Genomic DNA, 22857 nt, shown 5'->3' with positions numbered 1-22857 from the left:
GTGAAGAGTAATGCAAAGCAGTCATGGACCAAAGGTGGGAATGAAGGCCACCAGGTAATAATTCACATTTCTGAAAGATACAAAGAAAAAACTATAGAATTGTGGAATAATTAAGGTTGGAAGGAAACACAGGAGCTCAGCTGGTCTATTCCTCCTCCATACAGAGCCTGTTTAGATAAGGAACTGACTAACAGAACATAAGTGAATGTGACCACAGAATGCTACTGTTCTCAGGAAAGGAAGGCATCTTGTCTTAGACTTGACTCGTGTTATGGGGTTGCTGATCGGAAATCGGGGCTAGCAGTGTGACTTCTTGCTCCTAAAATATTTCTTCTATGCCAGTTTAATGGGTTTCTCTGGAATTGGGAAATGGTCTGTGCACTCTAGGCAGGATTCAGGATATGACACTGCAAGGCTTTTCATAGTCTCTCTAATACATACATTCAGGTTTTTCCAATTGTCTGAAGATGTATTGGTATGAAAATGTGTGCAAGAATTGTGCCCTGTAGGCATGATAAACATAGCACTGGATACATCTCTACAAGATCTGGAATAGCAAGGCCATTATTCCCATCTGCATAGATTTCAAATGAATATTTTTATAAAGCTATTTTTATCCTGGAGACCTGAGTGAGAGAAGTCGACTAATAGATATATTAATATTTTATTGGCTGATCCAAGATTTGTAGTGTAATATCATATTAAAGCAATGAAAGCCTCCTTCTCCCCAAAGAGATTTATTCAAAACACATGGTAAGATGGCTTAAAAAAAAAAAAAAAAAAAGAGAGAGAGAAGAGTCTGTGATTCAGAGCTCTCAACATGGTCAGTATGGAGGGCTTCATTTGCTTCCCAGTGCTGAGTGCTGCCTTAGGGCGTAAACTTTTGTTTTCCTGAGGTTAGATGTCATCATTCTCCTGTTCTACAGATTGAGCCCTTTTTTAAGCTAATGATTTTTATTCAGATGAGCAGACTGCACAATAGCTGTTTCTAACTAGCTTCATCAGGAGAAGTTGGGAGCTTTCCTTCAACGGCATCATGTGGTTTACTTCTAATTTAGATAGATGGATGTTACTATTGCTGAAGCAAGAACACTTATGTCTCAGTTCAGCCTGGAGAAGTATCAAGAAGCAGTCCTTATGAACAATGCATTACATACTTAGGAAGGAGCGCACACAGTTCTTTTGTGGTGAGGCAGCCAGCCATCTTCACATAATTCTGCAGAATTTCCCAAATTTTATGTGCAGAGAGATGTAACCTGCTAAGCAAGGAAAGTTTTCGGGTTTTGCTTTCTTTTTTTAATAAAATAAATCTTTTCTATGTCCTAGTGTTTATAGTATCCTCCTGTTATGCCATAAAACATGTCGGTTTTGGATGTTTGTGCTTAAAGACCGCTGTGCTTTCATGCTGTCAAGACATGTTGTGAAAATTCATTGTAATAGAAAATAGACTTGAACATGAAGGAGATTCACTAAACTGTCAGCACCTGCTTAAAAATGTATTTCTTCACGTTTCAACAACAACAACAAAAAAAAGCGTGATAAAATCCTCAGCACTGGTTGATCAGGAAGATGAAGAAGATTCTGGATTGAGATGGAAATTGACAGCTTAAGTCTTTGGCTTGTTAGCTAGAATTACCATCCTCTGCAGAAGGAAAAGCTTCTGTTTTTCCTCTGAATGTGTGACAACCCACAATTTAGGGAAGATTTGAGTTATTCTGTCTGTGAAAGTGGCCATAATTGCAGAGCAGTTCCCTATTAGCAGCATCTGACAGGTCTGGTTATGCCTCCTAGCTGCAAGACTAAAACCCTCCATCTGATAGATTTGTGAATCTGTTGAAGGAAAGAAATATTTTGTTTTTGATAAATATTATCAAGGTCATTGGTTATCACTAAACTGTTACAGAATAACAGGATAAACAATATATTGACTGGATGTATGTGCAGTTTTTGACTTTTCTGCCAGATTAATTTTTCTTTTCTCAGTAAGCACTGTACTCTCCATGAATTGCAGGCCTTCGGTTTAAGCACTTGTATTTCACTCTGTTTTGTTACAGCTGCAGCTGGGACGGGTGACTCGGGTTCAGAAGCACCGGAAGATCCTGAGGGCAGCAAGAGACTTGGCACTAGATACCCTTATAATTGAGTATCGAGGGAAGGTTATGTTACGACAGCAATTCGAGGTCAATGGGCATTTCTTCAAAAAGTAAGAGTACTACAGAGTGAACAGTTTGAGAGCATCGTGGCACAGAGAAGGCTAATGCAGACTTGCAGGGCCCTTGCCATCTCTGCCATCCACAGAAATGTGAAATCAAATATATAGCCTCAGCTTGATGCTCTGCTTATGAACCAAAACCCACTGAAGTAAATCTGTTCCATCTTGCTCATGGAAATACATAGGCCTCCAGAGCAGTAGTACTGATTGAAACACTGCTTCCTGTTTTAACTGCCGTGGGAATTGAGTATTTGGGGATTGAGACATTCTGTTACTTCTCCAGGCCATACCCATTTGTGCTGTTCTACTCCAAGTTCAATGGCGTTGAAATGTGTGTTGATGCCCGCACCTTTGGTAACGATGCCAGGTTCATCAGGCGCTCCTGCACTCCAAATGCAGAGGTAAATTCTCTTCACCATCGCCAAAATTGCAGATAAATTTTACATAGCTCTGATGCATTGACTTTTTATGAATATTCAAACTTAGAATGCAGTAAACAGGGTGAATTCTCTGCATCTCTTGCTCATTTGATGGTTTATATTTGGAATAAGAGATCAGCAGAAGGTTGGGAAAGTGAGTATTTTCTTGAAGGGAAATGTTTCTATTAAAGCTCTCATCTGGCTGGAGAATGATAGGATAAGCAGGTGTGAGTGGAAAAGCATAGGATGAGACAGAGCAGTGAAACAGGCTTTTCCCTTTAGCAATTTTTGGATAATTATTCGTGTAATATTTGAGAGCTACTTTACTGTGAAGGAGTCTTCCCTCTCGGAAATAAGAAGTGCAACTTGTGGAGATGTTAGTTTCTCTCTGCTTTGTTTAACAAGGTTCGTCATGTGATTGCTGATGGGATGATCCACCTGTGTATCTATGCTGTTGCCACCATTGCCAAGGACACAGAGGTTACCATCGCCTTTGACTATGAGTACAACATCTGGTGAGTCCTTCACCTCGCCCAGGAGCTCTCCACTGCCCTCCTGGACTGGACATCCTTCCTCCAGCCCTTTCCTCGCATTCTACATTTTGCTCCGTTTTCTACTGAATTGCATTTTCCGGCTATTCTGTCCAGTTCTGCTGGCATATTCTACAGTAGAGGCCATAAGGTAGCCTGCTGTCCTTGCTTTGGCACGTGGTGAGATGTTTAGTAGGAGATGCATTGAATGTCTCTGTGCAAGGGTTGAGAAATGAAGAGTGACACGAATTATGTTTGTGTTTTGGAGCAGCAACTATAAAGTGGACTGTGCGTGTCACAAGGGGAACCGGAATTGCCCTGTGCAGAAACGTAGCCCAAATGCTGCAGAACACCTACCTCCACCTGTTTTAGGCACACTGATTGGGGCAGAAACACGCCGACGAAAAGCCCGTCGAAAGGAACTAGAAATGGAACAGCAGAGCGTTGTATTGGATGAGAACATCAGTCAGCAAACAGAAGAAGTTCCAGAGGGACCTGTGGCAGTCAGTGACAATGAGGTAGAACTCCTGACACTTTGTCAAATACCTTTGTTTTGAATGTTTTTATTGGTGGATTGGAATCTCATTGGGGACAGTACTGTGTCTTCAGAACAGAAACTGCCTGAGGCCTTTCTTAAACCTTAGATTTCTGTGAGAATCTTGAAAACTTTAAAATGCTGCCAGATTTTGTTTGCTGTGCTAAGTCTTGACTTCTCTTTTAGGTTGCAGATAAGGAAGAGAAACAAGAAGAGGAGAAAGAGGAGTCTGTAGATGAACAAGGAACCTTGGTCCACAGCAGACGGGCAAGTACCTTTCTGTTTATCGTTCAGAGGAATGATAAGGACTGGCTTCATGTAGTGACCAACAGGTCCTGTTGGTTATTTCATTTGTTTCAACACAAATTCCAGCTGCTGGTGGTCGTCAGTTGACTCCACACAGTAGGATTTATATTAGGGCACTGCAGTTTTGAAGGTAGAGACAGCTTTATTTCCTGGTTGAAAGGTTTGACTGTTAGTTTCAGGGCTATTTTATTGTCAAACTCGTACCACTAAAAAGACAGTGCTAGGTTCAAAAAAGGTAATTGCACCCTTTTTATGTTCTTGCAGTGCCTCTCATTTTGCCAGCCCAAGAATTTATGGAGCCATATGATGAGCCAGAACCTTGACCCTTTTTGATGAGTTAGGTTTGTTAACCTGCATCTGCTCCATGTATGAGTTGACAAACAGTTGTGCAGATAAGTTGCCATGAGGGAAGGGGATAGGATGAAGTGGCAAACCTTTTCAAGAGGGATAGGCTACCAACAGTATTTCTGGCACAGATCAGTGAAAGTTGCTATATTGTTAAGTAGGGAATCTTTCTGTGCACCCATATTACTATCTTGATCAAAATATTTCTTAGTGCTTTTGGTTCTAAGTCTCTTCTCAACTTTCTTATATTGTTATTTTTATTTGTTGGTTTAAAAAAGTCAGTGAAAAAAAGGGACTTCCATCCTTCTTCCAGGCAACAAATGTGTCAGAGTTAGGAGTTTCTTGTTTTCTTTGTTCACTAAATACCCTGTCCCCCAGGGGTCGGTGCTGGGGCCCATCTTGTTTAATATCTTCTTTGATGACCTAGATGAGGGGATTGAGTGCACCCTTGGTAGGTTTGCAGATGACACCAAGTTGGGAGGTGGTGTGGATCTGCCTGAGGGTAGGGAGGACCTTCAGAGGGATCTGTATAAGCTGGATCACTGGGCTGAGGTGAATGGGATGAGGTTCAACAAGGCCAAGTGTTGGGTCCTGCACTTTGGCCACAACAACCCCATGCAGCGCTATGGCCTGGGGACGAGTGGCTGGATGAGTGTGAAGAGGAAAGGGACCTGGGGGTGTTGGTTGATGCCCGGCTGAACTTGAGCCCACAGTGTGCCCAGGTGGCCAAGAGGGCCAGCGGCATCCTGACCTGCATTAGAAATGGTGTGGCCAGCAGGAGCAGGGAGGTGATCATCCCTCTGTACTCAGCACTGGTGAGGCCGCACCTCGAGTACTGTGTTCAGTTTTGGGCTCCTCACTACAAGAAAGACATCGAGGCCCTGGAGCGTGTCCAGAGAAGGGCAACGAAATGGTGAGGGGTGTGGAGCACAAGTCTTATGAGGAGCGGCTGAGGGAGCTGGGATTGTTCAGTGTGGAGAAGAGGAGGCTCAGGGGAGACCTCACTGCACTCTACAACCTTCTGAAGGGAGGTTGTGGTGTAAAAGGGTCTGGCCTCTTCTCCCAGGCAATGAGCGGGACACGGGGTAATGGCTGCAAGTTGTATCAGAGGAGGTTTAGGTTGGACATGAGGAAAAACTTCTCGCAGAGTGGTCAGGCACTGGAATGGCTGCCCAGGGAGGTGGTGCAGTCGCCGTCCCTGGCACTGTTCAAGAGGCGTCTGGATGAGGAGCTGCGAGATGTGGTTTAGTGCTTGTGGTGGCAGTGGAAATGAGAAGACTGTTGGACTGGATGATCTTGTAGGTCGTTTCCAACCTTGTGATTCTATGATTCTGTGATTCACCATGCTTTTCTCTAATCAGAGAGATCAATCTTCCGTGTGGAAATTTCCCGAGAGTGTTTTAATCGTTAAGATGGTACAGTAAATTGCAGAGCCAGGGGCCATCCAGCAGAGAGATCCTTGGGTTATCCCGTGGGTTTTTTAGAAGGGGCAAGATAAAGCAGTTAGTTTCTGCTCGAGTTTGAATAAAAGCAGTCTCCCGTCAGACTGGCCATAAGCTTAGGGGGAAGATTCTATTTGTATTGCAAGGAAACTGGTATCTTTCTGAGACAGTATAGTTCAAGAAGTGTATCCAAGTGAAGTGTTAGTTTCCCATGAGCTTGTAAGCCCTATTCCTGTGCGTGTTTCGCCAGTTAATCTCCTGTAATGAGCTTCAGTTTTCTATGCTTGGCACCAGTTAAATACCTGTATCTGCAATTTTCTCAATCTTAAAAATTTATTTTTGTGGACTGAATATTTTTGAAACGTAACACCACAGTGGCAGGCTTGATGTGTGTGAGTAGTGCTGTGTACTTTAAGACACTTCCTCCCCCATGGCAGTTCCTAGAAGGCACCTGATCTCACCTGATTCTTTTTGAAATTCACTTGGCTTGTCTGCCAGGCTCTGCAGCATTATTGTACTGGTTCTTTTGCATATGGAATTCACAATTATTTCTGACACAGCTAGGTGATAAGATTTCCTGTTGTTTGTTTACCTAATAAATATCTCCTTGCCTCTCTGCTCTTTTATGTTCTGTTTTTCTTACTCGCTGGGTAAGCTGCTTGGACATAAGCTTTTATTTTGAGCTGGATGATCTTCTGACAATTTGTGGGGTAGTTTTGTGCTTTCTGAAAATTACTGATTCTCTTACTTCTGTTGCCTCTGGCTTATGTTTGCTTCTAATGTTTTTCATTAGCAAGCAGATCCATTTGTTTCCAGATCATCTTTTCACTCCATTCTTTCTCCCAGTTTTTAGTTCTTAAATCATGTTTCCTTTTGGCTATTTTATAAATGTAACTCAGTAGTATTTAAGTGATCCTATTTAAGAACAAAATCTAGTTCTTATTACTCTAGGAATGCGTAATTACTCTGTCAGTATTCTGGGAAATTTGCTGTATTAAAAAACACAAATACTTGAAGGAAAAAAGAAAATAAAGCCTCGTCTTTTCCCTATCTTGTTCTTGGTTCACTGCTGTTCAGCAGTTGTTCTGTCAGCTGCTCTGTATCCCTTATCTGATCTTGCATTCTCCTGTGTGCATGATTTGCAGTGCTAACTTCGATTTACTTTTTTGTGTTGTAGTCCCGGGAAGATAGGAAGGTAGAAGCCATCATGCACATGTTTGAGAACTTGGAAAAGAGAAAGAGGAGACGAGAGCAGCCATCAGACCGGAACAGCACTGATGCTGAAGTCAGCGTCAATTCTGAGACTCCTGAGCTGGAGGAAATAAAAACAGAAACTCCCGAAACTGAGGATGCGAGTTCAACACTGAGTGCCGCTGCTGCTTCAAGTGTCTCTAACAGTAACAGCAGTACTGGGGTGAACACAAGGCGGTCTTCACAAGTAGTAGCGGTAAGATGAAGATGTGTTAGAGCCTGCATACCAAACCCATAAGCAGCTTGTCTCATCAGGATTGGGAGAGACTTCAGAGGCTCTCTAGCCTGTTCTCACCCAGACAGGGCTGGCTTTGAGGTCAGACCATGCAGCCCTGTGTTTTACCCCGTCTTGTCTTTAACACTTCCAAGGATGGAGATTGCATGTCCTTTGGATCCAGTCATCCAGTTCTCATGCTGAAGAACTTTTGCCTTTTATCTAGACTGCATATATGTCTATATGTTATCTCGTCTTCCCATCGTGTGCTGCTGCAAAGAGCCTGCATTTTCTTGTGCCCTCAGTTTGAATGTAGGAAGACTTTTCTTAGGTGGCACTTTCCTTTGGGTGGATTAAGCCTAGCTCCTTCACTCAGTGGGCACCGTATATTAGGAGGTGTTTTCCTTATTCTTTGTGTTTGTTTTTTGGGGGGGGAGGGGTTGATTGCTTTATTTTTTTTCCTGTCTACTTTCAGTGCGTGTGTTCCCATTATACAGCAGATATTTTGCCTAGGTATTTTCACAGATACTTGCCTAGAATGATGCTTGCCAGCTCAGATTAGAGGTGAGCATAGTTGCCTTAAGACAAATAGCGAGTTGAATAACGCTGCTGTCTTACTGAAGCGCAGTATACTAGCTGACCTCTTAAGAACACAGCAAAGAAAACAGTAGTGTGTGTCAGTCTTTTAGAAGAGAAATAGAAGGCTCCTAATGGTGCTTGGACTAATGGCGATTTATTTTGTAGGATGCTGTCCCAGAAAAAACAGTTACTAAGCCTGCTCCAGCAAAACCCTCCAGGCCCCGACCAAAAAGTCGATTCTCTCGATACCGGACCAGTTCAGCACAAAGACTGAGAAGACAGAAACAAGCCAATTCCCAGCAAGCTGAACTTGTACAGACTGTCTCAGAGGAGGGAAGCACTGCCAACTTGGTAACCACGACAGATGTCACCAGTGTAGAAGGTCCAGGAGAAGGCAGACAGTTGATGGGATCTGACCCAACTGTTATCCTGGCTGCAGGATCTCAGTCTAATCGGACTGCAGTGAAGTACCCCAAAACTAAAAAGGTAAATATGATCAAATACTTAAACTGGACAGGGAAAAAGTAGGTGTTTTGTGGTCTTTAGGAAAAAGTTGGCTCAGGGGAAACTCTTTTTCAGAACACTCAGAATGATCTGATTTTACGTTGGCTTTATTTTTTCTCTTGTAGTGTCTAAGAGCCCTCATCATGAGTCAGATGGCTGCTCAGTGCTGTACAAAGACCAAGAAACGATTAGCAGATCAATGCAGTTAGTCTACATAGAACTTAGATACCAGCAGGCTGAATGAGGTGCAGTAGGAATGGTTTCACTGTTGGGTACAGCAAAGAGCCTAGAAAGAGACAAATGGCACAGCTTTATCTTTGTGGGGAGGTGATCGCTTCCAGCTTGAGGGGTCCTGACAAAAGGGTTGTAGGGGGATTGTCATTATAAGGAATTGGGTGGTGGAGGGTGAGCCCTGGTCGAGAGAGCAAAAAGTGATGTCTGTGGTAAGGAGGAGAGCTAGGCTGAAGAAAAGAGTATGCTCTTTGTGGGCACATTAAGCTTGAGGTATTACCCAGTCATCTGTGAGATGCTAGGCAGTTCTCAGAGAAAAGAATCCATGAACTGCATGCATACAGTCTTGAGAAGTTTTCTCCATGCTTTCAGTATATTGGAAGCGAGGAAAAGGCTGTCAACCAAAAATTTTACATTAAATCAAACAGCACAGAGGTGAAGTGAGACTTACTTTAAAAAAAAAAACAAAATAAAGCCACCAGAATTAACTGTAGGTTACTGCATCCTGCAAAGGGTAGTAGAGATTCTCTTGTGTATGCTGCCAAGAGGATAAAGAGAGAAAAGTTGAGCCATTATGTAGTAAGAGTTAGGCGGAATATAAGTTCAGAATAGCATAGCAGTGTATTGGGTATGGAGATCAGTGGCAGCATCTTTTATGGATGGGGGGATGGCAGGATGAGGGATATTTCTTTAGAACAAAATGGAATAGGTTAGCTTTCAGCTTGGCAGAACTGAAGACTGAGAGGGAAATGTGACTGCAGACTAAAATGTGCAAGCTGGGTGAAGTTTTTCAGGGAAATGAGAATTTGCAGAAGGTAGAATGTACTGGGAACAAATAAATAGCTGTGAATACAGTTAGGCTTGCAGCTAGAAACTGGCTTAGAACAAGGCAGTCAAATTCTAGGTGAACCTTCTAATAACATTAATTAAGGTAAAATTGAGCTACTCCTACAAAACAGGATTAATGCTGTGCCTACAGAAGATAAGAATTGTAACTGATGCAGCAAAGTTGTGGCTGTGTTCTTTCCTGTTGAGGAATATAAGGAGGTTTTAGCATACGAGCTGACCCCAAGATTGCTTTCCTGTATGCCTTTGTGCCATATCACCTTTCCTTTCTCTGTGCTAGTTGCATTGACGTGTGTTTTCTCCTTCAGTATCTTGTTACGGAATGGCTGAATGACAAGGCAGAAAAGCAGGAGTGCCCTATTGAATGCCCTCTGCGCATTACTACAGACCCAACAGTTTTGGCAACAACTCTAAATATGTTGCCAGGTCTCATCCACTCCCCGCTAATTTGTACCACACCTAAACACTACATTCGTTTTGGATCACCTTTCAACCCTGAGAGGCGTCGAAGGCCCTTTCTGTTGGATGGAATTTACAGCTCCTGTAAAAAGGTATGTTTGCTCATGTCTTACTCTGGGGGCTGTATACTCATCATGCTATTGCTGGCACAATTGTAAATCTGTCCTGTTCTCTTTGAGCCTGTTTCCATGTATTCCTGCTGAGCTGGCCTTGTCCGGTGTCTTGAGGCAGTCTGTAAGTGGTGACTGCTGACCCTCTCCTGCCCAGGGTTCAAGTCTTCATCCTTGCTTTCTACTGTAGCAGAAGTGTTCTGTGATCCCCTTTGAAACATTTATTTTTGCATTTATCGTGGCTGTTTATTATCTAGCATACGTAATTTGAGGGGTTTAATTGCTGCCTTTAGAATGCATTTCCTCGCTTCTTTCACGGTCAGAAGATGGTTGGCACTGTGGGGACAGGACAGTGTTCCAGAGCACCTTGGGAATACAGTGCTTCAGTCAGGTTCTGTTCTCTTTGGAGACCCTGTGTGATTCAGCAGAGCCTTTTCACAAGAGCCTATGGCTCTCTTTTTGGGATCACAAAATAGCTGTCTGTTTGTGGCCCTGTAGGAAACCTAAGCTGAGCCCAGCTGAGTACTTTGTTTCTCCAGAGGTGGTATGTGGCCAGCAAATGCTAGCATTTACCCATCTGCAGGGAAACAGTAGTTCAGTCACATTTCTTTCTGAATCCATCTTGCCTGTCACCTGTCAGCTTTGCTCAGAGGCTTTTCCAGTTCCTGTATCACTAATTACCTGAGAGCAGCTTTATGGAAATCCTCTCTGATCTTGCAGTCTTGGTAGCTCTCAAACACGTCCTAGTTTCCTTGCCCTCTTTTGAGGGAGTTATTCCAAAGAGCAGTTTTGGACTTCACTATTCTCACCTCCTGCCAGTTTATTGCCTTACTCTAACACATGCTTAGGGAAAAAAAAAAAAGTCTCATTATTTCCTTCGTAGATACAGCTCTGATGGTTCATATATACTCATGGGAACAAAGTCCTGTTTGCTTCTGTGGGCAATCTTCCCATGCATCTTTTGTTACCTTTGGCTATTTTCTAGTCATACAGTAGTTGTGACTGCTTGGGAGAGAATGGAATAGTCTCACTATGGACTTCTTTCATTTGCTCCATGTCTTTTTGAAGTCAGTGAACGTTGTTTTGCAGCTCAGGCATTCTCAGTGCTGAATAAAGCAGAAAGCTACTTTGTGTCATATAGCCTATACCTATTTGTGTTTCCCAGTATGACAACTGAATTTTCTTTTGACGGGTTGATTTAGACCTGTTCAGTCTGTGATTTACCACGTTTGTTAGAAAAAATCTATATTTTTTTTCAGGGCTGTAATTTTAGAAGTGATTGTTTCTGGCTTTGTATGGTATTTTCTTCTAGTCTGTATTGAGCTGTGTCCTTTTTTTTCCCATCCATTTCCCAGTTTGCTAAGAAAATGTTGAATGCTGTCTTCTAGCATGTTCTTGTTCCTCCTAGGCTGACATCATCTGAAAACTTAAGCACACTGCCTGTTCTGTTACCTAAATAATTAGTGAAACATTGCAGGATTCAGTGTCCAGAACCTATGTTGCTGATTTTTTAATAGATTTCTACTTTCTGAAATAAAATAATTTATAACTGCTCTAATAAGGATTTTCATCTCCTTTATAGGAGTTCCCCAGTTTTTCCACAGAAAAGACTGCTTGCTAGCAGTTGGTGTTTTTATCACTGCTACTGACAGCCTGGAGATGTAGGAAAAAGTCTGCTTCTCGTGCTCAGGAATGTTCAGAAAGCTCTCACAAGGAAGACCTCCTTTTCAGCTAGCTAAGGTTTAGAAATGGTCCAGAACTTGATGATGATACTACTCTCCCATGATCTGATCTTTGTTGTTGCTTCTTGATTATTCAGTCAGGAATGATGGTTTGTAAAGGTTGCTCAAATAGATCACGTGTATTTTCTTGGATTGTCTGTAGGCTTCTTCTTTAATCTACAGAGAACTGTGCCGAAAAACTAAGCTGATCTCAGCTTGTGTCCAAAGCGTGCCAATGTCTGTACCTTCCCTGTACCAGGGAAACTGAACTGTGTAACATGTTCACATTCCTCACACGTACAGTGACTTGGCTGGCAGATCAGACGCCACATTTGAGGTAGCAGAGCTCCACAATGACTGGCTGGCACTCCACACTCCTTGTAGTGGCTGCAGTGTAATTCACTGAGATAGATTTGAACAAAGAAAGTGTCTGCTGCACGGTAATGAAGGCCATCAGAATAGATCCTGTTACCTGCTCTTCACCTCTGCTTTAAAGTTGTTTCACTTGGAGGGTTGTGACCACGGAGTTTCTGACACGCTTCCACGATAGCTTGAGGAACCATGCACTGTGTGTGTAACTCTAATAAGACACCTTGCTGATGCACAGAAGAACTAACTGGGTTACTGGAAAGCAAAGTTATGGTCTTAAACCTTTCTCTGAGCATAAAAGACTTGTGAAGTGAATCTCTTGGGTAATTTGGCTCCTGTCATTTGGCTGAATTAGCTTTTTGTTTTCCATTTTGTATTTATTTTTTATAATAAAGTAACGGAAGGTTTCCTGCCTGCCATCAGGAGTTTGGATCAAGATATGCAGTTAGCACAGCCACTGTAACAGCTCATTTGATGAGTCTTCAAGTTCACATCCATGTTCTAAAGACCACCGTGATTTTTATCTCTTTTATTAGTAGCTGAAGAAAAGATGCCTTTTTTTTTTTTTTTTTTTTTTTCTTGTTCCAACCCCCTTGAAAACTGCTGCTTGTGTTTTATCAGATGTTTTTGTTCTTTTTCTCTGCCTGGAAGCAAGCACAGTCCTGGAAGAACTATGTGACTAAGCTCAGCCATTTCTCAGAGGAATTGTTAGAGCAGAATCTATTAGGCTCTAATATGCTTTAGTGAAGCAGTGTGCTCATGCTCCTTAACAGGAAACAAGTTTTTTGCAAAAAACAAGGTTTTAAGATACCTTAACAGACAACTCATTTTTATTAATGAAGCTTGTTTCTAATAGATCTTGGCTGCCAGCTATTTTAATTTTATTTATAATTTGTTTTTTTGTTTTTTACTTTTGTTATTATTGAAGACTTGTCCCTAGTATACATTTCATCAGAAGCACGTAGTCACATCCATCACAGTAGCTGTTAGTATGTGTGAAGAAGGTAATCTCATGTTCTGAGCAGTGTGCCCCGCTGCACACAGTGTAGGAGTTGAAGTACCTCCTGCAGGATTGCACAGAAAGCACTGGAGGGGTTGCACGTTTATGTAGTCTCGTTCTGTTTCAGCGCTGGATCAAACAAGCCCTGGAAGAGGGGATGACTCAGACCTCACCAGCTCCACAAGAGAACAGAACCCAATGTCTGTACCAAAGTAACGAGAACAGCAGTTCTTCCAGCATCTGCAAAGATGACACAGGTGAGTGCTGAGCACCATGAGGGCACTTGAGTGAAGCGGGGGAAGCTGCCGAATAACAAAGGCAGTTATACAGGTTGGCATCTTAATGTGTACTGCTGCTTCATGGTGCATCTTTCTGACAGGTGAGAATGTTCCTTTGCCATTCATTCAGGTTTCTGTAGACATTCTAGCTTTGAGCATCGTGTGTTAAATTTCTCAGTATTTTCCTATGAAAAGACAATCACTTTATCTTGCATCATTGACCCCAGTGTCATGTAATCATTTGTCCAGTGGTAGGAGGGGAAGTACAATTTAGTCTCTTTTCAGCAGGATGCTGTTAGATGGACAAAATATCTGCTGACTATAGAAAGATGTAGCAAAGTCTGAGAGGCGTGTATGTAATGAGCAAATCAATCTCAAAGATGGAGGAGCTCAAATCTGTGAGAAAAGCAGTAGGATGGTTAAGTATTTTGCCTGAATCTTTCTGCGGTGAAAGAAGTTGAGAAGATCCACCTGATCAGTGATAAGTTTTCCAAGAATGACAGGCAGGAAGCTAGATAATATGCAGATAATAAGAAAGTGATTATTGAAAAGTTAAATTACTGAGAAATGACCAGAGCACCAAAACCATTAAAAGCACGTCCCTGAGCAGTACCTGAGGAAGCAAACAACTGAGCTGCAAGATTTACTTAATTGTTGGGGTTTTGTTGGGTTTTTTTAACTGCACATCAAAAAGGATATTACAGAAAGGGATTAATCTTTTGTGGGAGTAAAATATGTTTGAACTGTATTGATGTTGCATATAGGGTTGAACTTGAACTACTGGGTTCAAGTAATGAAAACTGCTCTCTGTGATTTGTTCATAGCAGTGACACTGGCGTTTCCTTCTGACCCTCCTGGCTCCTGTGCCCCTAGCTCCCTCCTGGGCTTCTTTTCTACTAGTTGAAATATTTTCTTTCATGACAGTGTTGGAGATTCATGGGCTCCATTTGGGTTGGGAGCAAGGGAAAGGAGATGGTGTGTGATTTGCAATTGTTCATGGGCAGTCTTATCCTCAGTTCACTCTACTTTGCAGACTTGCTGAGTCCCCTGAAGAAATGGAAGTCTCGCTACTTGATGGAGCAGAACGTTAAGAAGCTGCTGAGGCCTCTGTCTCCTGTCACCCCTCCACCTCCCATCCCTTCAGTTCCTGGCTCAGTGAGCCCACAGCTGGCTACACCCTGCTCCTCTGTGCCAGGAGAGGAGGAAAGTCGCAATGGTTATGGTGTGATGTTCTCACCAATTCCTTCTCTGGCTGCTAGTCGCTGCAATACTCCACTACAGTTTGAGGTAAATCCAACTGGAGGCTCGAAATGCCAAAAAGAGAGGAACTGGAGGATATGCCACAGAGGTAGCACTAGACACACCTTCCTTTTTGAGTATGCAACTATCTTCCTGAGCAGCATTATGGTGGCACACTCAAGTACTGCTGCCTTTTTCCTCTACTCCACTTCTGTCTGTAGCAAATTTCTTTCTCCATTAAATTTCAAACCCTGTAGCAGCCCAGCCTCCCCTCACGTCCCATCATTAACATTAGATTGGTTCTTTTCTTCATTTCTATGGCTCTATATTTTGCAGGCTCTTCAGTGTTCTTCAGTCATCTTCCCTCCTTCATCTCTCATTGCCCATATGGTTCCCAGTCCTCCATGTCTCTTCCAAAGAATGTAACAGTGCTCCAGTTTCCATAGGATGTCTGACACATCCTCAGCTTCTTTTTCCCTCGACAGATTTTAATCACCCAAAATATGGTAGAAATATTTTACATCACTTTCCCCTGCGTTCTTCATTTCTCCTTTTTCTTGCTGGTGTAGCAAGTCAATACTCTGTGCCTTTGATTTCATGACAGCTTCCTTATGTGCAGAAGTACTGAGCAGGCTGTTTAGGTGGATTTCCTTGCTCTCAGCTCTGAGTGAGAGTTATCTGCCAGGACTTTCCACTTCCATTTTGTGTTGCATTTCTTTATGTGAATAGGAATTGTGCTGTTTGTAGTTTATTTTTAGCTTATAGTATTGCATATTTTCATTTAAAAAATTGAACAAAAAAAAAAAGTCTGCTGCTCAGACTCTGCATTTAAAACTATTAAAAATAATTCTGTGCAGTGACAGACTGCTCTATACTGGAGACTCTTTTGCTCCCTCATCTGCTTTGCGAAAAGTCCTTTGTGGTATTTTTAGCTTAGTGTGCTTCTGATTATTTTCTTTGAGAACTCTATTTTGTAAGATGTCTGAAAGGCATATCTGTGGAGGTCAGCAGGGAAGATTGTGGAGCGCTGAGGAGAGATGAAAGGCTGTTTCAGGCACAGAGCTGGACTGTAAATTGTCCTTACTTCTGCTGTGGTTGAGGTGGCAGATCAGAGCAATACTGCTGTGTGCCTCCACAGTCTAATCACTGATTTTCAGTCTCACCTTAGCATGTTGGTTGCAATGTTAGAAGCCTGTATTGCACTATGTTTCTGTGTGCTTGCCCCATTTACCTTCTTTCCCTCTAGACCATAGGCAGCTTTGTTCGAATTCCCGCGTTTCTCTAAATGCAGCTCACTCGTAACAAGTCTATTGTAATGTCACGTCTGTTTCATTCTGTTCTTCATTCTAACTTGAGAGGGTATGTCTCACAAAATAAACTCATCCAAAGGTTTGTACTTTAGTCCTGTGGCTGTATAGCATGGTGGGAAGGAAACAACAGTGATTCTTTTATTGGTTTACAAGCCTCCTCGAGTGAGCAGGTAATGATCTACTGCTGGCTTGCTGGGAAATGATAGGATCATAGAACCACAGAAACCACTGAACTTGACAGAGTTAGCATTAAATGTGGGCCAGTTCCTGGATAGCCTTTGCTTAGAGTAGCCACTGCTAACCTCTGTGCTTGTTTTTAATTGACTTCATTTTGCTTCTGGACTGCTTAGCTATGTGAATAACAAGATGCTTTCCTTCCCTTCAGAACGTATCCTCCCCTGAGAGTTCCCCTGCGCATAGACCCGAGTCCATGTCACCTGAGGTGGGTATCACTGCCTCGGTTGTGTTTGAGATGAAGAGCGTGTGTGCTGGTGTTTATTTGAGGCTTCAGTGAGATGGGAGGGATGAGAAGTTTGGGCTGTAGGGGACAAAGGTGGAGCGTTAGTTGCGATAAGACTGAGCAGGTTTTTCAGGATTATCGCAGGAGAGAAAACAAAGCAAAATGAAATTAACTGAAGACTGGAATTTATTATTCGTTTGTTGACGTTGGTAGGGAACAGATCATGTAAAGACCTGGTATACCTCAGTTCTGAGATGTAGGCAAGAGGTGTGAGGTTGGAAATAGCATCAGCCCCAGCCCAAGAAACAAGTGCTGTGTGATACTGAGCAGCAGCAAAAGGACACCTGGGGAAGAAATAGGGAAGTGTTGGCTGGTTATTTAGACTAGCTTGTGGAGGCAGGGTAGGGGCACCTGACCTGCCCTTTTCAGCCTTGATTTACGTCTTGTTCACTTGCAGTCTTAAAACATTGAGGAGGCATGAGATACTAGTACTTTATTTAGCTGCTGGCCTGTTGTGAAACATGAGGTGAAATAGTCTGAAACTGTGTGGAAAATACACATTCATCTCTAATGTGGCAGCTTACTGGGGCTGTAATACAAGGGGAAAAATACTTCAGCAGCTGCAGTGGGGCAGATCTGGTGCCTGGTGCTGCTGTGTTTTGGCTGAGCACTGTAGTCCTGCAAAGAGCATGAAGACGTGTCAGTTATGTTCATTGTCTGAGATCCTGACAACACGGTGAAGGAGAGCATTATTTATTCCTTTGCCTGGGAGGTTTTTTGGCACTTAAAGTAGTACAATGGATATACCATTGTGTCAGCCCCTAGTGTTCAGAAACTGTGACAGTGCAAAGATGACGCCGTTACGCCTTTGTTAGAGAATGTAAAACGTGGAAACGCAGTATAAATTTAATGAATGGACTATTGTTAGAGATTGCTGAGAAAGAGATGTGAAAACAAATGCTTTGGGGATTCTGGGCATCATATTGTTAGGGAGTCGGTGGTGGTTGACTTAGGGCATTCAAGAACTTGGCCAATAAAACAGCAGATGGACACCAAATCTCTTCTGTTTTTCCTGAGAGCGAACCTAGCTAGCATGAACTGTTAATGTCAGCTTTGGGACATTTCGGGTGATCAAAGATGCTTTTTTTTCCCTTCATTGACTGGACAGGGGATAATGCTGAGTCTTGCCATCTGCTGCATTAAGACTTTTAAAGGGAGAAAGGGCATCTTGCACTAGGCAGCTAAACTGGATTACTATTTAGTCCCGGTCATTCCCTTCTAGAACAAACAGAACAGTGCAGCACAGTGTCAAGAGGGTGATTAAAAACAAAAAGCTGGAAAGCAGGAAGTTCGCATTGTACAGAATGTTTTGTGACTGAAGTTTCTCTCCCCATCCCTGTCTGATCCTGATCCTTTTCCTGACTTCCCACCCCATCCTGTGGCCTTCCTGGATTTTGTAGCTCTGCCTCCGATCTGACGTGGATTCCAGTGCAAACACCTGCCCGGAACGGCCGTCGCTGCTCAGCTTTGGATCCTCTGATCTGGCTCCACAACCTTCCATAAACTCTACTTCAGAGACAAACTTCCCAGGAAAAAGTGGGGAAGCACAGATGCTGCTACGAAGCTCTGATCAGGCTTTTCGGACAGAGTTTAATTTAATGTATGCCTTTTCCCCATTGAACGCTATGCCACGTGTGGATGGCTTGTTGCGGGGATCTGCGTGTCTGGGAGACAGGAAGCCAGTGAATTCGGAAGCAGGATGCTGCAGCTCTCCTTCTGAAGGATATTTCAGCAGACATGAGTCAGGACTGCTTAAAGAGGCAGCGCATGGATCCATGTCTCCCTGCGGCGAGAGGGCTTGTGAAGGCGTCCGATCTGCTCCCCAGAACCCGCCACAAAGGAAGAAGGCGAGTATTCTTGTATGAGATGCTGGGACTGCAGAAATTCTTTCACCGTGGGGAAGGCATGCAGGGAAAAATGAAGCTTTTTTTTTTTTTTCTTCTTTTTTTTTAATGGAATATAACTAAAATAAACTTGGCAAGTAATCCAGGTGTCCAATGCCTGGGCAGAATCAGTAAAGTCGTTAAAAGAGAGGGAGTGACCATTTAGACAAGATCCTGGTGTGAGAGTTGATGTGACCAACTCACATCAGAAATACCTTTTTGGGGAGCACAGAAAGGGAAATGTGCTGGTAGCCTTCATAAACAGTTGTTAAAGAGAGGCAAGAGGCAGAGTAATAACAAAGTGCAACTTGTTTCATTGGTGGAGGCATTACTTGGAAGGAGAGCCCAACATTTAGAAAGAAAATGTGGGCTGTTTGCTGGGAAGGCTTAATAATATGGGAAGGTAGCAGCATTGCAGGAAAAGTAAGTGAAGATTCTTAATAAATTTTAGCACTTTGAAACTAGAAGCATGGGAGTATTGTTTAATACGAAGTGAGTGAGTACTGGTTTCTAGTAGTAAGCCAGTGATCCACAGGGGGCTAAAACTGAGTAGAAGTGATAATCAGGCATTGCTGTGATAAAAACAGATGCTGATAGGGCAGATCAGTGTCTTACCCTGTGCTCAGACTTTGCTGGCAAATTGGCAAGTTGGGTCAAGTGTCCAGGTGTCTGGAAGGTCTTTTTTGTAGTTGGTTGGTTTTTCGGTTACGCTTATCTTAAAAATTTCATCCATTGAGTTACTTCTGGAAATACCCTGTTCAGCAGTTTAACATTGTAAAGACTTGTATGCAGACATTGAACTGTAGTTGTTAAATTCTTCAGCAGTTTCCTTCTGCAAGCCTTTCATGAGGCACTGTGCCTCATCATAAGGGGAGGCATGCAGAAAGGTAAGCGCTCAGCTGGAAATGCTTGTGTGGTTTTGGTCTTGCTGCCCTGTGTTGCAGGACAGCATCATGGGATACTGCAGTCTGTGCCTTTTACAAATCTGAGACTGACTTGCACAAAACATAAACTGTCTCTATTAGAGGAATATAATTTACTTAAGTGATAATGTTGGAAGTGTGCAACAGTGAGTGGTGAACCACCATAGTGTGAACCTGCTCTAAGCAGGTTGGAATTCTGTGCTGAGCTCTGCCAATCACAGGTCCCCCACACAGTTCAGTGCGGCTGAAATGGTGAACAGAACTCTCTGAAAATCAGTTCAGTGAAGAAGGCTCTTATTCTCAGGTTTCTGAGACGTACAGGTGTACAGATCTGCATTGTGTTATGTCACGAACCGTGGAGTGGTGAAGGAGGTGAGAAGCAGTATGAAATTTCAGAAGCAAACCAGCCATATATTTCTTGTGAAGTACCAGTTGTAAAGGTGGGTAAGTGGGGCAGTGGTCCAAATTTGCATCATTTAGCTCTTTCTCCAGATTGCCTGCAGATTCAGGAAGGTTTATGATCCCAATGTAACTTGTAAAGTTTCATCTGCAAAGAGAAACAATTCTTGAAATGATGTGTAGGCGTGTTCTTTCCCCTCACCTTGTCCCTTGCTTTCCCTGACTCATAGCTGTACTTTCCTTGCAGGTATCTCTGCTGGAATACCGCAAGAGGAAGCAGGAAGCCAAGGAGGGAGGCGATGCAGTGCGCTGCGCAGGGACTCCTACCCGGCAGGGCAGCAGCGGTTCTGGGACTGACACAGATGCCAGCAGCCTGCCAGGCTCTGTAGTACGAACCCCGTCCTCCCCACAAAGTGGCTTCTCCCCTTCTCATCCTTCCCTGCCTCACGTAGAGGACATCAGCCCCCCAGACTCAAGGGGAACTAGTTCCTCAACATCACTCTGCAAATCCCAGGAGAACATCAGCAGCAGGTGGTGAGTGTTATCCCTCCAAGCATGGCTCAGACTGCTCTGCAGAGATGAACCAAACTCGGGGGGGAGGGAGCAGGGCATTTCTGTTGTCCTGTAACTGCAGTGGGACGGATTCTGTTGGGTGTCCTGGCACCTAGTCTCTTTCTTAATTGTTATACTGAAGAATACCAGCAGCCTTCTCAGCATGCCCTTTGGTTCTTAGTTTAGATATCAAAAATCTGCCTTGAAAGATGAAGTCAAACAGTTCTCTCTTCCACCAGTTTCCTTTTAAGGGCCTAAGTTTGAAGGACTTAACTTGTAATGAGAATTTAATCTGGGTCTAGGTTAAAAGGTCTTTTGTTGTTGACTTTCCACTCTTTTAGATGTACGTGATACAAGGTTGGTTTTTTCAGAAGGGGAAAGCTGGTGGAGCCCTCCACAGCCTCGCGTTGGTGTGAGAAGCAGGGACAGTGGAACAGCCTCAGCTTTCCTGTGCCTTGCACAAATAGCTTTCAAGTGCGGTTACCAGGCTGCAGTTAGTTTGCCCAAAGTGTAAAAAAACCTCCCTGCTGTGTTACTGTGTGAAGATTTAACATGGGGAAATGCTAGTTTTCAAAGACTTTTAATAGTAATGCCTGATCACTAAAATGAAGCACTGCTGTGCTGAAATGCAGAGTATTGAGTTGTAGTCTGTGCACATGGTCTGTATACGTGGTGATGGTTGGGATTTAGAATTCTGCTCGCTGGAGTGCTGCAGTACAGTGGCTTTGCTGCCTTTTCTTCATGGTCTGTTTGTGGAGAGTGCAGGTGTAAAGGCAGGCCATGGGTAGCACTCACATGGCACAGGTGCACCTGTGTCACTGCGTGTGCCGTGGCAGGGGCTGGGAAGGGAGAAGAGGCTGAGCAGTGCTGAAGACTGCAAGAAGCGTGAGGTTGATAGTATCTGAGAAACACAGGTTTGGATGACTTTACAGGAATCATAAGATGTGCTTTCTTCCTTTTTACAGACCTTCCCCACCCCAAATGTCCACACTCTTCCAGTGAAAATTTCAGAGAAATAATTGATCTTGTGATAGCAGTCTGTCTGCCTGCGGCCCTTCTGCCGGGTGTCGGACTGACAGCAGCTGGGACAGTCAGCCGATGATTAGTTCATGATTACTTTGTGCAAGTGCTGTTATCACCTGCCCTTTTCCTCCCATGCCACTTCTTTCTGCCAGCAAAAAGAAAAATCCAGCTGAATGAGACAAAAATCTTAGTTGGAGATGAAGTGCCTGTGGTGACCTTGCCCCAGTGTGGGGCTTTCTGTTCTGTTTGCTTCATCGGCTCTTCCTCAGCAGATGCTCTGGCTTCAGTTTATCACACGATTTCGAGAGTTGTGGGATTCAATATGGTATTGTCATAGGACTCTGAGTGTAAAAGTTGAAGCCGTGCTGATGTGTTTTGAAATAGGATTAAGCACCTGTGCTGCCTTTTTTTTTTTAATCCCTGTTCTTCTGTCTGCTAGTGGGCAAGGCCCCTTAGGGTCTTCTGGTCCCCTTCCACTTCAAAAAGAAGCAGGTATTAGAAGCTGCGTGTTACAGAGTTAAACTTGAGATCCAGTCTCACCTGCAGCTCAGGGCACTTACATTTCTGATACATTTCCAGACATTCACACTAGTGTAATACAAGGGACAGAAGAAAATGGTGGGATCTAAAACTTCATGCCTTGATTTTCATTTGTCCAGATTTTTGCTGAATTCTGCACTATTTGCCAACAGCTTTCATTTAAAAAAAATTAAGTTTCTGTCTCTTTCAGTTGCCAAGACACAGCCATCACAATGTAAACAGATGTGCTGCTGCCCAGTAAACCCAGCCTTGCAGAAAACTGTCTCCAGCAAAACAATAGCAGCAACGAAGGTGTGAATTCACCCCCTCACCCCATTCACCTCCATGAGGTGTGAACTGTGGCCCCTTCTCCCTTCTGCTTCAGTGAGGGGTGAACTTCAATAGCTGGGCTATTAAATAAATTTTTAAAAGCTAATGTAAAGCACAGTCTTTAATATATCTTTACAAATATGAAATACAGGACATACATTCTTAGACTGCATATTTGCATGATATGCAGTGTGTTTGGTGTAATGTTTGAAGATAATTATATAATATTGAGGCATTTTTAAGGCACACATTTTTCAGTGTCTGGGATAAGGCATCATGAATCCCTGATGGAAGTGCTACTATTTTACAGGTTAAAACACATGCCTTTAAAGAGGTTTGGATGGTCCAGTGCATGGTAGGTGCGTGGCAGGGATCCGGGCTGTGTCAGTGGCTCTGCTTCTGTAGATTGGCTCTAGGAAAGCCACTTCACCTCTGTTTTCCAGCTTTAGACCAAATGCTTGTAACAAATGTTGAAATGAGGTCTAGCACCGATGTTGAGACACAAAAGGAATGGGACCAAGTAGCAATAATGGACAGAATGGCCCCGGTAGCTGATTTGACTACTATGTTGACATTTTATTATCATAAGATACTGGCTTTCCTTCTTTTTAGTTTGAATAAAATTAATCTATGTAAAATAACTACACATAATTTTAAGACAACAGTAGGTTTTCAGAATGCTGTTGAATCTTGAAACAACTTTCTGGGACAGAGTGTCCTGTAATCAGGTGATCTACTGAGCTGAATGTTTACAGCGTCCTTCTGATAAAAGATCTTGTTTTTCTCAGGGCAGCACTATCATAGTAGC

The 22857-nt window shown here is 43.1% G+C and overlaps 1 protein-coding gene across 2 annotated transcripts in view; it reads left to right on the top strand.

Moving 5' to 3' along the window:
* The window catches only part of SETD5 (SET domain containing 5), a 39917-nt gene that overhangs the window by 11211 nt on the left and 5849 nt on the right, over positions 1–22857 (top strand). For both annotated transcript variants that reach the window (XM_042823734.1, XM_042823735.1), the window contains exons 8-20: positions 2055–2203; positions 2496–2613; positions 3037–3146; positions 3433–3679; positions 3883–3963; positions 6967–7236; positions 7999–8319; positions 9723–9965; positions 13201–13330; positions 14385–14638; positions 16286–16342; positions 17821–18267; positions 19873–20159. In XM_042823734.1, the coding sequence (XP_042679668.1) occupies positions 2055–2203; positions 2496–2613; positions 3037–3146; positions 3433–3679; positions 3883–3963; positions 6967–7236; positions 7999–8319; positions 9723–9965; positions 13201–13330; positions 14385–14638; positions 16286–16342; positions 17821–18267; positions 19873–20159 (2714 nt within the window). The remainder of the gene's footprint in view (positions 1–2054; positions 2204–2495; positions 2614–3036; positions 3147–3432; positions 3680–3882; positions 3964–6966; positions 7237–7998; positions 8320–9722; positions 9966–13200; positions 13331–14384; positions 14639–16285; positions 16343–17820; positions 18268–19872; positions 20160–22857) is intronic.

Source organism: Centrocercus urophasianus, unplaced genomic scaffold (assembly GCF_019232065.1).
Source record: "Centrocercus urophasianus isolate 14NV4802_14NV808 unplaced genomic scaffold, USGS_Curo_1.0 seq_22, whole genome shotgun sequence".
Classification (NCBI taxonomy): Eukaryota; Metazoa; Chordata; class Aves; order Galliformes; family Phasianidae; genus Centrocercus; species Centrocercus urophasianus.
This window is presented reverse-complemented; position numbering and strand designations above follow the sequence as displayed.